The following is a 12,639-nucleotide window of genomic DNA, read 5'->3' as shown; positions in this document are numbered from 1 at the left end:
TGGCAAGCAGCACCAGAAAGCCCACTTGAAAACCTACGACTGGCCTTCGTATCGCGGGCGCCCCGCACTCGCCTTGAAGCTATCGGCCTAGTGCCGCCCATTGTCTCTTTCTTTCTTTTTCGCAAGGGGCCAGTCCACCATATCGCTCAACACGCACAATGCTCTCCCCGGTGACCTCCCTTTTGGGTCTCAGACGGCCTCACGGCCTGTCGGGTCTTTTCTTTCCTCGTCGTGCCGTTCTGGACACCACACTGCCGTCTGCCTTGAACAGGACCGCCGCTCAGACATGCCTCCTTGGTCTGTACGCCTTGTCTTCCCCAGGGAAATGACATGGTCCAATACACCCATATCCCTCTATACGGCCCAGAGCGGGTCTCGATATGCAAGGTTGAGATGACCCTGCACTCGCCCCAAGTCCTAGAACCAGTCTGGGCTCGCCCACCGTGTGTCTGCCAACAGCAGCAGGGCAGTTGCCGAAAATTACCAAACATTGGTATCCATAGGCTCACCCATCCCTGGGAGATGGCCGCGGAAGACGAGGCTGCTCATCAGATATAAATATACACCTCTCCCGACCTCTTATTCCTTTTATTCCACAGCCCCAACAACTCATCTCACCCGGTCAAGTCGTTTAAAGCACTCTTGCTTCAGGCCTCTACCGCGCCAGTCACTCTTTATACTCGCAACTGCTTTCTTATCAATACGACTGGGATAATCAAGATGAAGTTCCTCACTGTCGCCGCGGCCATCTTTGCCAGCACCTCGCTGGCGGTGCCTACCAACCCCAACAACGGTGGTTCTTGCGTCCCTAACAACCCTGGTGGCAACACGAGCTCCGGTCCTGGTGGCCACTCTACTGGCGGCAACACCAGCTCCGGCCCCGGACACACCAGCACCGGCGGCAACACCAGCTCCGGACCTGGCCACACCAGCACCGGTGGCAACACTAGTTCTGGCCCCGGCCACACCAGCACCGGCGGCAACACTAGCTCCGGACCTGCGACCACCAGCAGCGGCTCCAACACTAGCTCCGGACCTGCCACCACCAGCAGCGGCTCCCACAGCGGCTCCAACACCAGCTCCGGCCCTGCCACTACCAGCAGCGGTTCCAGCAGCGGCTCCAGCACTAGCTCCGGCCCTGCCACCACCACCACCGGCAACCCTGGCAACGGCGGTGAGTTTCATTGCCCTGCCGGCCTTTACAGCAACGCCCAGTGCTGCTCTACCGACGTTCTCGGTGTCGTGGGTCTCGACTGCTCCAGCCCCAGCCGCACACCCATTTCTGGTAACGACTTCAAGGGTATCTGCTCTGCCATTGGCAAGCAGGCTAAATGCTGCGTCCTCCCTGTCGCTGGCCAGGACGTTCTCTGCCAGGACGCCATCGGCGGCGGTCCTACTTCATCTGGCAACGGAGGCAACCCTACTTCTTCCAACAACGGAGGCAACCCTACTACGTCCAGCAACGGAGGCAACCCTACTACGTCCAGCAACGGAGGCAACCCTACTACGTCCAGCAACGGAGGCAACCCTACTACGTCCAGCAACGGAGGCAACCCTACCACTTCTAGCAACGGCGGCGGCAACCCTACCTCTTCTGCTCCTGGCTCCAACCCTACCAACCCTGGTAACGGTGGTGAATTCCACTGCCCTGCTGGTCTTTACAGCAATGCTCAGTGCTGCTCTACGGACGTCCTCGGTGTTCTTGGCCTTGACTGCTCTAGCCCTTCTAAGACCCCCACCTCTGGCGATGACTTCAAGGCCATTTGCGGTGCTGACGGCAAGCAGGCTAAGTGCTGCGTTCTTCCTGTTGCCGGTCAAGATGTTCTCTGCCAGGATGCTATTGGTGGCGGTAACCCTACCTCTTCTGCCCCTGGAGGCGGCAACCCTACCTCTACTCAGCCCGGCGGTGGTAACCCCACGACCTCCAGCAACGGAGGCAACCCTACCACTTCTGCTCCTGGCTCCAACCCTACCAACCCTAGCAACGGCGGCGAGTTCCACTGCCCTGCTGGTCTGTACAGCAACGCTCAGTGCTGCTCCACTGATGTACTTGGTGTTCTGGGCCTCGATTGCTCTAGCCCCTCTAAGACCCCCACCTCTGGCGATGACTTCAAGTCCATCTGTGGCGCTGCCGGCAAGCAGGCTAAGTGCTGCGTTCTTCCTGTTGCCGGTCAAGATGTTCTCTGCCAGGATGCCATTGGTGGCGGTAACCCTACCTCTTCTGCCCCTGGAGGCGGCAACCCTACCTCCACTCAGCCTGGCGGTAGTAACCCCACGACCTCCAGCAACGGAGGCAACCCTACCACTTCTAGCAACGGCGGCGGCAACCCTACCTCTTCTGCTCCTGGCTCTAACCCTACCAACCCTAGCAACGGCGGCGAGTTCCACTGCCCTGCTGGTCTTTACAGCAACGCTCAGTGCTGCTCCACTGATGTACTTGGTGTTCTGGGCCTCGATTGCTCTAGCCCCTCTAAGACCCCCACCTCTGGCGATGACTTCAAGTCCATCTGTGGCGCTGCCGGCAAGCAGGCTAAGTGCTGTGTCCTTCCCGTCGCTGGTCAGGATGTCCTTTGCCAAGATGCTATTGGTGGCGGTAACCCCCCCAACAGTGGCAACCCTACCTCTTCTGCTCCTGGTGGCGGCAACCCTACCTCTTCCGCCCCCGGCGGCAACCCTACCTCGTCTGCTCCGGGCGGCGGCAACCCTACCACTACCCAGCCGGGCGGCGGCAACCCCACCTCCACCCAGCCCGGCGGTGGCAGCCCTACCACCAGCTCTCCTCCTGACAACGGCCCTGTCTGCCCCCGCGGCCTCTACAGCAACCCCCAGTGCTGCTCTACTGATGTTCTCGGCGTCGCTGACCTCGACTGCTCCTCTCCCTCTTCCCACTCTGGCCCCAAGGCTTTCGGTGCTTCTTGCGCCGCCGTTGGCAAGCAGGCCAGATGTTGTGTCCTCCCCATCCTTGGCCAGAGCGTCCTGTGCCAGGCAGCCATTGGTGCCTAAGCAGATTGGCAGGATCCGACAGGTTTATGCGCATGTTTTATATCATGAACCGGTACTTATGAAGGGTTTCGGAGCTTTTTCTGAGGGTACATTTTTTGGGGACACGTTCTTACACGAATGCCTTTTTCTTTAATATTTTCTTCTACACAGTATAGATTGGCCTTATGCCATTTGAACAAATACAGCTCCGATTGATGCATATTCTTTGCCCTTTCCAATATCCTCGCGACTTTAATACATTTCCGTCTTCCTTCTGGTAGGTCGGAGTCTTGGCTGGTCCCCACACCGGCTCGTGGTTTGTTCATTCCTTTCCGCAGCAGGACTTGGGATGGACATGATGCCTATACGGACTAATATGAGACGATGGGAGTTTAATTATAAGTCGATGGCTATATCCTGACTCGAGGCACACTATCATGCAAATGTGTGGCTGATGGCGCAGACTCAACCTTCTGACAGTATTGTACTGTCTGTTCCCATTCATTCTCTGACGCGAGCGGCGACGCATCATGGGCACAGCCACCGGCCCGATCGAGGAACCCACCCGACCGCGGCCGCGACGTCTCGTACGCGTCTGTTTCCATGTCGGAGATACGTGGCCGTGTCCACGACAAATTCTCCATGTACAGGCTAGTAACGTCGCTGACGCACACTGACGCACATGGCCTCAACGCGTGCAGGACGTCGGGGGACACGGATGAGGTGGTGGACTTGGCGGCTTCAAAGGCCACGCGCTGCCCCACGGTGGAAATGAAGCCGCGGCAGTGCGTCAGGCTGAGCTGCTAGATGTGTTGAGCCTGGAGCTCGGCGAAGAGGCCAGACTCGTTGCCGAGCGAGAGGCGTGATGGGGTCTTGGGAACCTGGTAGGATCATCAAGTCCCGGGATCCAATCCAGTCCAGTCTAAGTTACCAAAACGTATGAAAAAAAAATGTATACATTGTCGTAGCATCCATGAGTTCTTGGGGACGACTAGTGGCAGAGCTTGGCTCATGGGATGGGAATATGCTACGAAAACGCATGTTAATGTCCTGTGCTACATGGCGGTAGATGAAAAGGTGACAAGCCCCGTCAATATCTTCAAAGTACCCTTGCCCGCACACCCGTAGTTCTCAAGAGCTTTTCTTTTCAGGTGCTCGACAGCCCCGTCCGCAACCTTCTCTGCGAGTGCCTCTCGCGAGCGTCTTTCGCGAGCTTGATACATACGATGCACAGCCGATCAACGTGGCACGCAACCCGACATACCGCCACTGACTGGAAAGTAATGAACTTACCAACGTCAGTAATCATTCTTTTACACCGAGAGCTGCTTAGCTAATAGCATACGAGCGAGCCAAATCACCATGTCTTTTTTCGGGTACGTTCGTTCTCTTCAATTACCGGATCCTGGTCTCTGTCGCTACGAATAGGTCTGCAGTGCGCTTGCGCCTACCACCCTGGCGCGCCACATACCGGGAGCCAGCCATGAGCCAATATCGCAGCCTCGTTCATGCGGTGCCCAGTGGAAATGGCGGCGACAATGGCGGTGGGAGCGGGTCGCGCAGGTCCTGGTGCTGCAGGCTGCGTCCTACATGCGTCGTTTACCAGTTCTGATCGAATGATTTGCATCGGTGGGCGGTGGTGGGCCACAGTCAAGCCTCGTCAAGATCTTGCAACTTTGGAGGGAAGGATGGGCGGCATTCATTGCAAGGGTAGATGGAAGTGAGGGCATGTTGCTGGTGGTAGGCTGTGTCTTGAGCAGCCAGGAACTGGAGAGGTGCGAACGATTGATATTCATGGCGTCTTTGATTGGATATATACCTATTGGAAGTGTACTTGACCTAGAGAAATGCGTTTGAATAGACAAAGATGAAGAAAGATGCCCGTCTCGTCTCCGCCTCGTGCTGAAAACGTCTCCATCCACCTTGGCTGGTCAGGTCGACTGGCAGGCTCGAATGTTGGGTCATGATGGACAGGGGCTTTCGACAGCGGCCGACCGAGCGTACTGTTGCGGGCAAGAGGCGGGCCGCTGTCCCAGCAATGACACCAACAGTGTCCGACAGTTTGGTCAGTGGAAGACGAAGATGTCGCTGTTGCAGATGAAGTAAATACTACCCAGGACCGGGCGAGCAATGACGTTTGAATTTCAAGGCCTCGCGACTTGGCCAGTGAGGGTAGCAACTGGCAGTGACGTATTTTTGGAGCGCGAATTGTGCTTTGGGGGCTAATTTCAGCCGGTGCGGTACATGAGCGTGGGATGCAGGCAGAGAGGCGGAGGCGGCGAGAGGAGGGGGCGCCGCCTGATTCTGACGCACCACAGAGCCACCACCACCACCACACCAAAAGGTACATGTGAGTACATCCCTTGCGTGTGCCGCACAGCTGCAGCAGCAATCAAGTTAATAACTAGTTAGTTGATAAAAGTGGTCGGAACTACTGAAAACAAGCCTCCCCTAGCTGCGACGCTCGACAGGCACACCACCACGCTTTTCTCGGAGGCAAGCTGCGCCAATGAAAAGGGATGGCTCCCCATCACATGCATCTGCGAATGGTTGAGCCGCATCGATTTCCCATCGCGTGGTTTCGATGGCTTTTTGATGGCCTCGCCGGTTTTGTTGATGGAATTTGCTGCTTTTATTTCTTCATTCCGTACTGGACCCAATTGCACACACCTAACCCTGACCAGACCAGCCCAGACCAGATGAAAATGCCCCCTCTCTCTGCCCCCTCTCCACTTTGTCAGCGATGTACCGTCTGGGGAAGTGGGCAGCTTTTACGGGGCAACGTCCAGCAACGTCCAGCACTTCCAGCACATTCTGGCCTGACGGGCCAGTGATGGCTCGCTGATTTGAGCGCTACCGAGTCCCCTGGGCCGCCCTGGCAAAACCCACTGGGGCCACTGCATCTGTGCTGCCTCAGGCCTCTCGCCCGCTGTAGGCAACGCTGGGCCCCGGCTTGCCAGCTGCTCCGCTTCTCAAAGTCTGGGGGCGGGGCAGGGCGCGTGCGTGACTGCCTGCCTTGTAGGGAGGAGCACAATCGCAGAGGTCAATGACTTGTATAAAACGCAGAAACGCATCGCGAAAATTAGACAAGGGTGCGTCGACGAGGGCATTCGCAAGTGAAGCACACTAGCGACGGTTTCATGGCTGTTGTGTCGACTCGGTTCGTCTGCCGTTGCTGTGCACCGCCTTTGGTGTGGTGCTGGTGGTGTGTGTGTGTGTGTGTGTGTGCGCCTCTACTCCGTACATGTCCTTGAACTAGGCCAGACCATGTTGTGGTGGTGTGGTGGTTGCGCCCCAAACATGGTCAAGAGCTACGACGCTTGCGTCAGGCCGCGACTACATCGGTACGCGACTCGTCCTGCATCCTGGCCAGTGTTGACCAGGTATCGACTCGGTACCCCGACGACATCATTTACCACCAAGGAGCCAATCATGGCCCCAGGCTGCCCAGAAAGACACATGATTCCCCCCCCCTCTCTCCCCCGAGTCAACTCTCGTCGGCGGCGAGCTAGACCATTATCAGGCCTGGTTTGTTCCTCCCGGTCGCACTGCATCTCGTTACCCCGCTCGAGTACATGCCACTGGCCCTGCTTCCCCGGGCTGGCGTGGCGCTGTGCTTGCTGGAAGGGCCAGCCGGCAGGATTGTCAGGCCATCGCCCGGTGAGGAGTCCAAGTACCTTTTTGTAACTCGGTAGTTTGGCAGTCCTGCCTCTCTCCCAGTGTATATATACCAGCCAGCCGCCTTCTCGTGACGCCTCTGCTTGTGACACTCTTTCTCTCCTCATCCATCATTGTTCATCAAGACAAGAATCCATCTTCACCATTCAATAAAATAAATCATCCTGCTTCACTGATAATACTCTTTGTCAGTCACGTTACGTACCTTTCTACACGCACACACACCTCGTGAGTTCTCACCACGACCCTCGCCACCCGCGGCCGCCACCTTCACCAGCCACCATCTAATTTCCATCCCAGAAAACACACAGCACACCACAACCATGCGTCCTCGTATTCCCCGTCTCCCCAAGGCCAAGCGCTCCGAGGTCTGGATCATGGGCGCCGCCGGCGTTGGCGTCCTCGCCCCGCTCTACATGATCATGCCCGGTGCCGACGAGCGCCTGGCCAAGCAGACGACCAAGTGGGCGCCGCGCTGGGAGAAGAACATCAGCTACTTCTCGCCCCCCGTCGAGCGCGGCATGCAGCGCATCGAGCCGCCCGTGTCCCGCGCCGTCCAGCGGATGGAGGAGCGCCTGCCGCTCGAGCGCATGGCCAAGGGCGTCGACTCGTCCATCAAGGCCGGCATCGAGCGCTTCGCCCCCAAGCCCAAGGACTAAAGCTGCTCCTGCGGGCTGGTGTTTTCCCAACGGCGTTTTTTCTTACTTGTATTTAACAGGGTCGGCTATCATGTCGTTGCCATTTTTTTGTACGAATTTTCGGATATCATGACGGCAGAGTAGTTTCGTTTTTTTTTCTTTCGGATTGTGTAGACTCACAATCTTGGGTCCAAGAGACCACATTGTTTTTTCATCAGTCAAAAGAGGCCCGCCTAGGCTAGATTTTAGACGTTTCCAATGATACAACAACTCAGACGAACTCGACCTTGTTTTCCTTTCGTGTATACGTAAACTGTAGCCGGAGCGGAGAGTACCCAATACTCCGTACGTTCCCCGCCTTCACAATGTTACTCAGCTGCATGGTGTAGCCCGACACCCCGACACGAGTTCCCTGGAACAAATATATCATCTGTTCGACTGGTTTGAAAGCCGAGAAGAAGGTCCATTGTGGCATAGAGCATTGTTCGCCCATACTTCTCATCATTGCTGCTGTGCCAAGCCCTCCCTTGCACCACCTTTGCCAGCTTCCGCTTACATCGTGCCGCTGTAAAACGCCGCGCATCAACATGGAGCCTCTTCTCAACGGATACAATGCCTTTATTACCGGTGCCGCCTCAGGTATGTACATCCCATCGGCCCTCATCCATCGACCCTCAGCATCTCCTCTGCACAACTTTCTCAACTCACATGTCGTAGGCATCGGCAAGGCCACCGCCCTCCACTTTGCCCGCCACGGCACCGCGGGCCTCGCCATTGCCGACATCAACAAGGACGCCCTCGACACGCTCGCCGCCACGCTCGCCCGCGACTTCCCGGCCGTCAAGGTCGTCCCCATTGTGCTGGACGTGACCAGCGCCGCCGCCGTCAAGGCCGCCGTCGCGCGGACGGTGCAGGAGCTGGGCCGCCTCGACGTCGGCGTCAACAACGCCGGCGCCACGGGCACGACGAGCCTGACGCACGAGCTGCCAGAGGAGTCGTGGGACAGGACGCTGTCGCTGGACCTCAATGCCGTGTTTTACTGCCAAAAGGAGGAGCTGGCGGTCATGGTGGACCAAGAGTGCGTACACACGTTGCGAGAATTTCGGCCCAAGCTTTTATTTCGTCTTTTGTTCTTACTTTTGGATCGATTATTCTCATGATGGTAAGCTAATACCGGTCTGTAGGAACCTTGGCCCTCGTCGTGGCCGCGGCGTCATCATCAACACGGCGTCGCTATGGGGTCTGCGCGCGCCCGTCGTTCCGCTGTACCAGACTGCCTATACGGCTGCCAAGCACGGTAAGAATCTTCCCCTCAAAAGATGAGAGAAGTATTGACGCCTACTGACAAATACAGCCGTCGTCGGTCTCACCAAGTCGGACGGCATCCACTACGGCCCGCACGGCATCCGCATCAACGCCGTCTGCCCCGGCTACGTCGAGACGCCGCTCATCAGCAGCGCGCCCGAGAGCGAGCGGGTGGTTGGCTTCCTGCTCGACAACACGCCCGTCAAGCGCCTCGTCGACCCGGACGAGGTCGCCGACGGCATCGTCTTTCTGGCGAGCCCGATGAGCAGCGCCATGCAGGCGTCGACGCTGTCGCTGGACCTGGGCATCAGTAGCAGCAGCTGAGCAACGACAGGCTGGGCAGTCAATACGCGATGAAGCCCATTGACGTTGGAACCGGACCCGTTTGTCCTACGCAAATAGAATGGTAACTGCCCGGCTAACAGTTGATGTCCCCATTGGTCCGATTTCATCATATCGTCATGTCTCCCAACGGATTGCCCGCGGGCCGTGTCCTTACTGCTTCCCGTCTAGGATAATGTACATCTGTCGACATGCGTGCCTCACCTGCACACAGCCATTTCTCATGTTGTGGATTTGTGCATGAACTGCCAGCGTAGTCTGCACATCAGTCCACGGTCGATATTTGCGCCGTTCACACCGCGGCCAGAGGGACGACGTGATCATTGCCGAGTAGTCCGAATCCGCTACGACGATGGACTAAAAGTCCGCGGAGCTTTTCGCGCATAGCTCGGTCGGCTCCATTTTAGTTTCCCCAGCCATGATCCATACATCAACGCCTCCCCCACACTGGGCTGGTCATCATCAACGCCGTACTTGTCCTTGGTCTTGGAGCGGCATTGTCTCCGACCCCGCGCCAGTAGCCGACTTGCCGCAAGATTTCCCACCTAGCTATATTTCCTAAAACCAGAGCAATTGGCTTTTTTATTCCTCTGCTTTACCAATCGGCCTTTTCACTCTAATCTTAGCCCTGCTGTGCGTTATCCAAAGCCCACCTTGGTACACGCGAGCAAGCCTCATAAAGCCGGACCTCGGTTCTCCGCACACAACAAAGTAATTTTCTCCCCCAGTCTCTCAATTCTCTGCAACGGAAGAAAAGAAGGAAAGAACCATTCTAGAAAGCTCAGAGACCAACAGAAACCCAGCACAATGCCCGTCCGCTCACCATTCGCCGACGTCGACGTTCCGTCCGTCAATGTCCTCGACTACATCTTCCCCAACCCCGGCGACGTCAGCGACAAGCCGCTCTGGATCGACGCCGACGACAACGCCAAGAGCCTGTCGCTGCGCCAGACCCTCGGCTGGGTGAAGAGACTCGGCGCCGGACTGCAGCGGCTCGGCCTGAAGCGAGGCGACGTCGTCATGATGTGCTCGACGAATCACATTTTCGTGCCGGTGCTGTATCTCGGCGTCGTGGGCTCGACGTGCGCCTTTACGGGTGCCAATCCGGCCTACACCCCAAAAGGTACATTTTCACAATTCCTGACGCACGAAAATGCAGCCGACTGCTCCAAATCAATCATGAACAAGAACTTATTTTTGTATAAATAACTCAGCTAACCAGAAACGCAGAAATTGCATACCAAATCACCAATGCCCAGGCCAAAATCATCCTCGCCCACCCCTCCAAAATCGACGATGTCCTCGCCGCCGCCGCCGAGGCCAAGTTCCCCCGCGACCGCATCTTCCACTTCAGCGACGACATCTCCAGCGATGCCGCCACCACCACCGTCAAGGGCCTGCGCGACTGGACCGCCTTCCTGGCGCCCGAGGACGCCGCCTCCGCCTGGGCGTGGCCGTCGCTGACGCCCGCCGAGGCGCGCACGCAGCTCGCCACCATCAACTACAGCTCCGGCACCACGGGCCTGCCCAAGGGCGTGTGCGGCGCGCACCGCAACCTCATCGCCAACGTGCAGCAGATCCTCGGCGCGCGGCACCCGCACGGCCTCACCCCGGATCTCGAGGACGACGTCTGGCTCGCCTTTCTCCCGCTGTACCACGCCTACGGGCAGATGTACACGATCCTCATGGCCGCGCGCCGCCACATCACCGTCCACGTCATGTCCGTTTTCAACTTTGAGCGCTACCTGCAGTGCATCGAGCGCTACCGGCCCAACGTGCTGCAGGTGGTGCCGCCCATTGTCGTCATGCTGTCCAAGCGGCCCGAGGTGAAGAATTACGACCTCTCGAGTGTCAAGGACGTGAATTGCGGCGCGGCGCCGCTGAAGGCGGACCTGCAGAACGAGGTCGCGGACCGGTACGGCTTGAATCTCGCGCAGGGCTGGGGCATGACGGAGCTGACGTGCGCGGCGTCATGTCTGCCGAGCGGGCACGTCGACCGCGAGGCGAGCTGCGGCATGCTGCTGCCCAACTGCGAAGCCAAGTTTCTGGACGAGGACGGCAAGGAGGTCGCCATGGGGGAGCCGGGCGAGCTGTTCTTGAGGGGACCAAACGTGATGCTGGGCTACTGGTGCAATGAAAAGGCGACCAAGGAGACGCTGGACGCGGACGGGTGGCTGCGGACGGGCGACGTGGCCGTGTACAACAAGCAAGGCATGATTTGGATCGTCGACCGCAAAAAGGTGCGTTTCCCAAATGGCATTGAATGGATATAACAGGGGAAAGCGCTAACCACACCTGCAGGAACTCATCAAGGTCAACGGCCTGCAAGTCGCACCCGCCGAGCTGGAGTCCCTGCTCCTCGACAACGAGCACGTTGCCGACGCTGCCGTTGTCGGAGTCGAACTGTACGTATTCCCGTCTTTTACCCCTGATAATTAAAGGGGAAGAAAGAGCGAGCTGACTGTCGTCCAACAGCGAACACGAGGAATACCCCCGCGCCTACGTCCAGATCCAGGACGTCTCCAAGGGCAAAGTCCAGCCCCGCGACATCCAGGACTGGCTCGCCGCGCGCGTCGCCAAGCACAAGCGCCTCGCCGGCGGCGTCGCCTTTGTCGACGCCGTGCCCAAGCTCGCCAGCGGCAAGATTGTCCGCAAGCTCCTGCGCGAGTGGTCGAAGCGCGACGCCGCCGAGATGCAAAAGGCGGGCTGGACACGGTCCAAGATGTAGACTCGACGACAATGTTCAAGTACTCGTGGCTCCCACAGCTTTTTTTTGTTTCAAGAAATTTGCCGCGAGAGTAAATGATGGCATATATTTTTTTTTTTCAGTATTCAATACATATTGTACATGTAGACAGTTTGGATTTGTTCGCCCCGGTCGTGAAATGTCGAGATTTAATCGTCTTGTTTCGTGGCTTCGCGGTTCAAAACCTTGGGCGCATGCCCCAGAGCCACTATCTCCCATGTTAGCGCACAAAAAGCCGAAAGGGAACTGTGATCTCTCTTCGCAGAGAAAGACAACGAGAAACTCCGTACATCGGTCAAAGAGATAGTAGCTCGTCACTAGCAGGATCGGCAGCGCAATGACCGTCGCCGTCCACCGCCGCGCTGCGCTCTTGTACCGCGCCTTGTACTCCTCGGCCGTCTCTACAGGCGGCGCCTCCTTTTCTGCATTTATACGTGCGTGCGTCGCCGCCGCCGCGGAGCTGCTAGAGCTCGGGCTTGGTGGCGGCGGTGCTGCTGTTCGTTTTGCGGCTGGTGGCTGCCGGGGGCCCGAGGAGGAGGAGGAGGCGAGCCGGCGCTGCGTAGGCTGGGCGACTCGGCTGCGTGCAACGGAATATACGCAGCGCACGGAGAGCAGCCGCTGTTGTAGGCGGGGAAAAATCATCCCGAAAAGCGTACCTAGGTCTGTGAAATGTACTTGGCAAGTCTAAATTATCCAGCACAATGCGCAACCTGGTCGTTGAGAGCTACTTTTAATGTGGGTCGTCACGCTCAACGTCTCGATCTCGCTACAGAGACAAGAGTATTCAGTGTGAAATAACACTTTAATGCTCAATTTTTTTACGTGTCCGTTATTGCTTCCTTCTTTCTTGGCACTACTACATACGGCTTCTCCATCCATGAAAGAAGCTATTTTTTTAAATGATAATGATACACAAAAAAGAGAATCTGCCTAAGAAACGCCTAAATG

The 12,639-nt window shown here is 57.4% G+C and overlaps 6 protein-coding genes across 7 annotated transcripts; 4 read left to right on the top strand and 2 right to left on the bottom strand.

Moving 5' to 3' along the window:
• Positions 1 to 720: 720 nt before the first annotated feature.
• Positions 721 to 3,003, top strand: LMH87_005361 (uncharacterized protein; the record flags this gene model as incomplete). The annotated part of the gene is made up of 1 exon (XM_056203066.1): positions 721 to 3,003. The coding sequence occupies one exon, from the start codon at positions 721 to 723 to the stop codon at positions 3,001 to 3,003; it is 2,283 nt and encodes a 760-aa protein (XP_056058562.1).
• A 1,034-nt stretch (positions 3,004 to 4,037) lies between these two features.
• On the bottom strand, positions 4,038 to 4,346 carry LMH87_005360 (uncharacterized protein; the record flags this gene model as incomplete). Its single annotated transcript, XM_056203065.1, has 3 exons — positions 4,038 to 4,195; positions 4,247 to 4,270; positions 4,328 to 4,346. 3 exons carry the CDS (start codon positions 4,344 to 4,346, stop codon positions 4,038 to 4,040), a joined length of 201 nt encoding a protein of 66 aa, XP_056058561.1.
• A 2,211-nt stretch (positions 4,347 to 6,557) lies between these two features.
• LMH87_005359 (uncharacterized protein) lies at positions 6,558 to 7,319 on the top strand (the record flags this gene model as incomplete). The annotated part of the gene is made up of 3 exons (XM_056203064.1): positions 6,558 to 6,642; positions 6,853 to 6,888; positions 6,961 to 7,319. 3 exons carry the CDS (start codon positions 6,558 to 6,560, stop codon positions 7,317 to 7,319), a joined length of 480 nt encoding a protein of 159 aa, XP_056058560.1.
• Positions 7,320 to 7,885: 566 nt separating this feature from the next.
• Positions 7,886 to 8,927, top strand: LMH87_005358 (uncharacterized protein; the record flags this gene model as incomplete). Its single annotated transcript, XM_056203063.1, has 4 exons — positions 7,886 to 7,937; positions 8,016 to 8,376; positions 8,483 to 8,595; positions 8,653 to 8,927. The coding sequence occupies 4 exons, from the start codon at positions 7,886 to 7,888 to the stop codon at positions 8,925 to 8,927; spliced, it is 801 nt and encodes a 266-aa protein (XP_056058559.1).
• Positions 8,928 to 9,752: 825 nt separating this feature from the next.
• On the top strand, positions 9,753 to 11,673 carry LMH87_005357 (uncharacterized protein; the record flags this gene model as incomplete). Of its 2 annotated transcripts, XM_056203062.1 has the most annotated exons (5): positions 9,753 to 10,068; positions 10,160 to 10,269; positions 10,340 to 11,185; positions 11,247 to 11,350; positions 11,421 to 11,673. In XM_056203062.1, the coding sequence occupies 5 exons, from the start codon at positions 9,753 to 9,755 to the stop codon at positions 11,671 to 11,673; spliced, it is 1,629 nt and encodes a 542-aa protein (XP_056058558.1). The 2 variants fall into 2 exon arrangements, with proteins under 2 accessions (XP_056058558.1, XP_056058557.1); XM_056203061.1 differs by having other exon boundaries at positions 10,176 to 11,185.
• Positions 11,674 to 11,840: 167 nt separating this feature from the next.
• On the bottom strand, positions 11,841 to 12,333 carry LMH87_005356 (uncharacterized protein; the record flags this gene model as incomplete). The annotated part of the gene is made up of 2 exons (XM_056203060.1): positions 11,841 to 11,899; positions 11,982 to 12,333. The coding sequence occupies 2 exons, from the start codon at positions 12,331 to 12,333 to the stop codon at positions 11,841 to 11,843; spliced, it is 411 nt and encodes a 136-aa protein (XP_056058556.1).
• Positions 12,334 to 12,639: the final 306 nt, after the last annotated feature.

Source organism: Akanthomyces muscarius, chromosome 1 (assembly GCF_028009165.1).
Source record: "Akanthomyces muscarius strain Ve6 chromosome 1, whole genome shotgun sequence".
In the NCBI taxonomy this organism is placed as follows: Eukaryota; Fungi; Ascomycota; class Sordariomycetes; order Hypocreales; family Cordycipitaceae; genus Akanthomyces; species Akanthomyces muscarius.
This window is presented reverse-complemented; position numbering and strand designations above follow the sequence as displayed.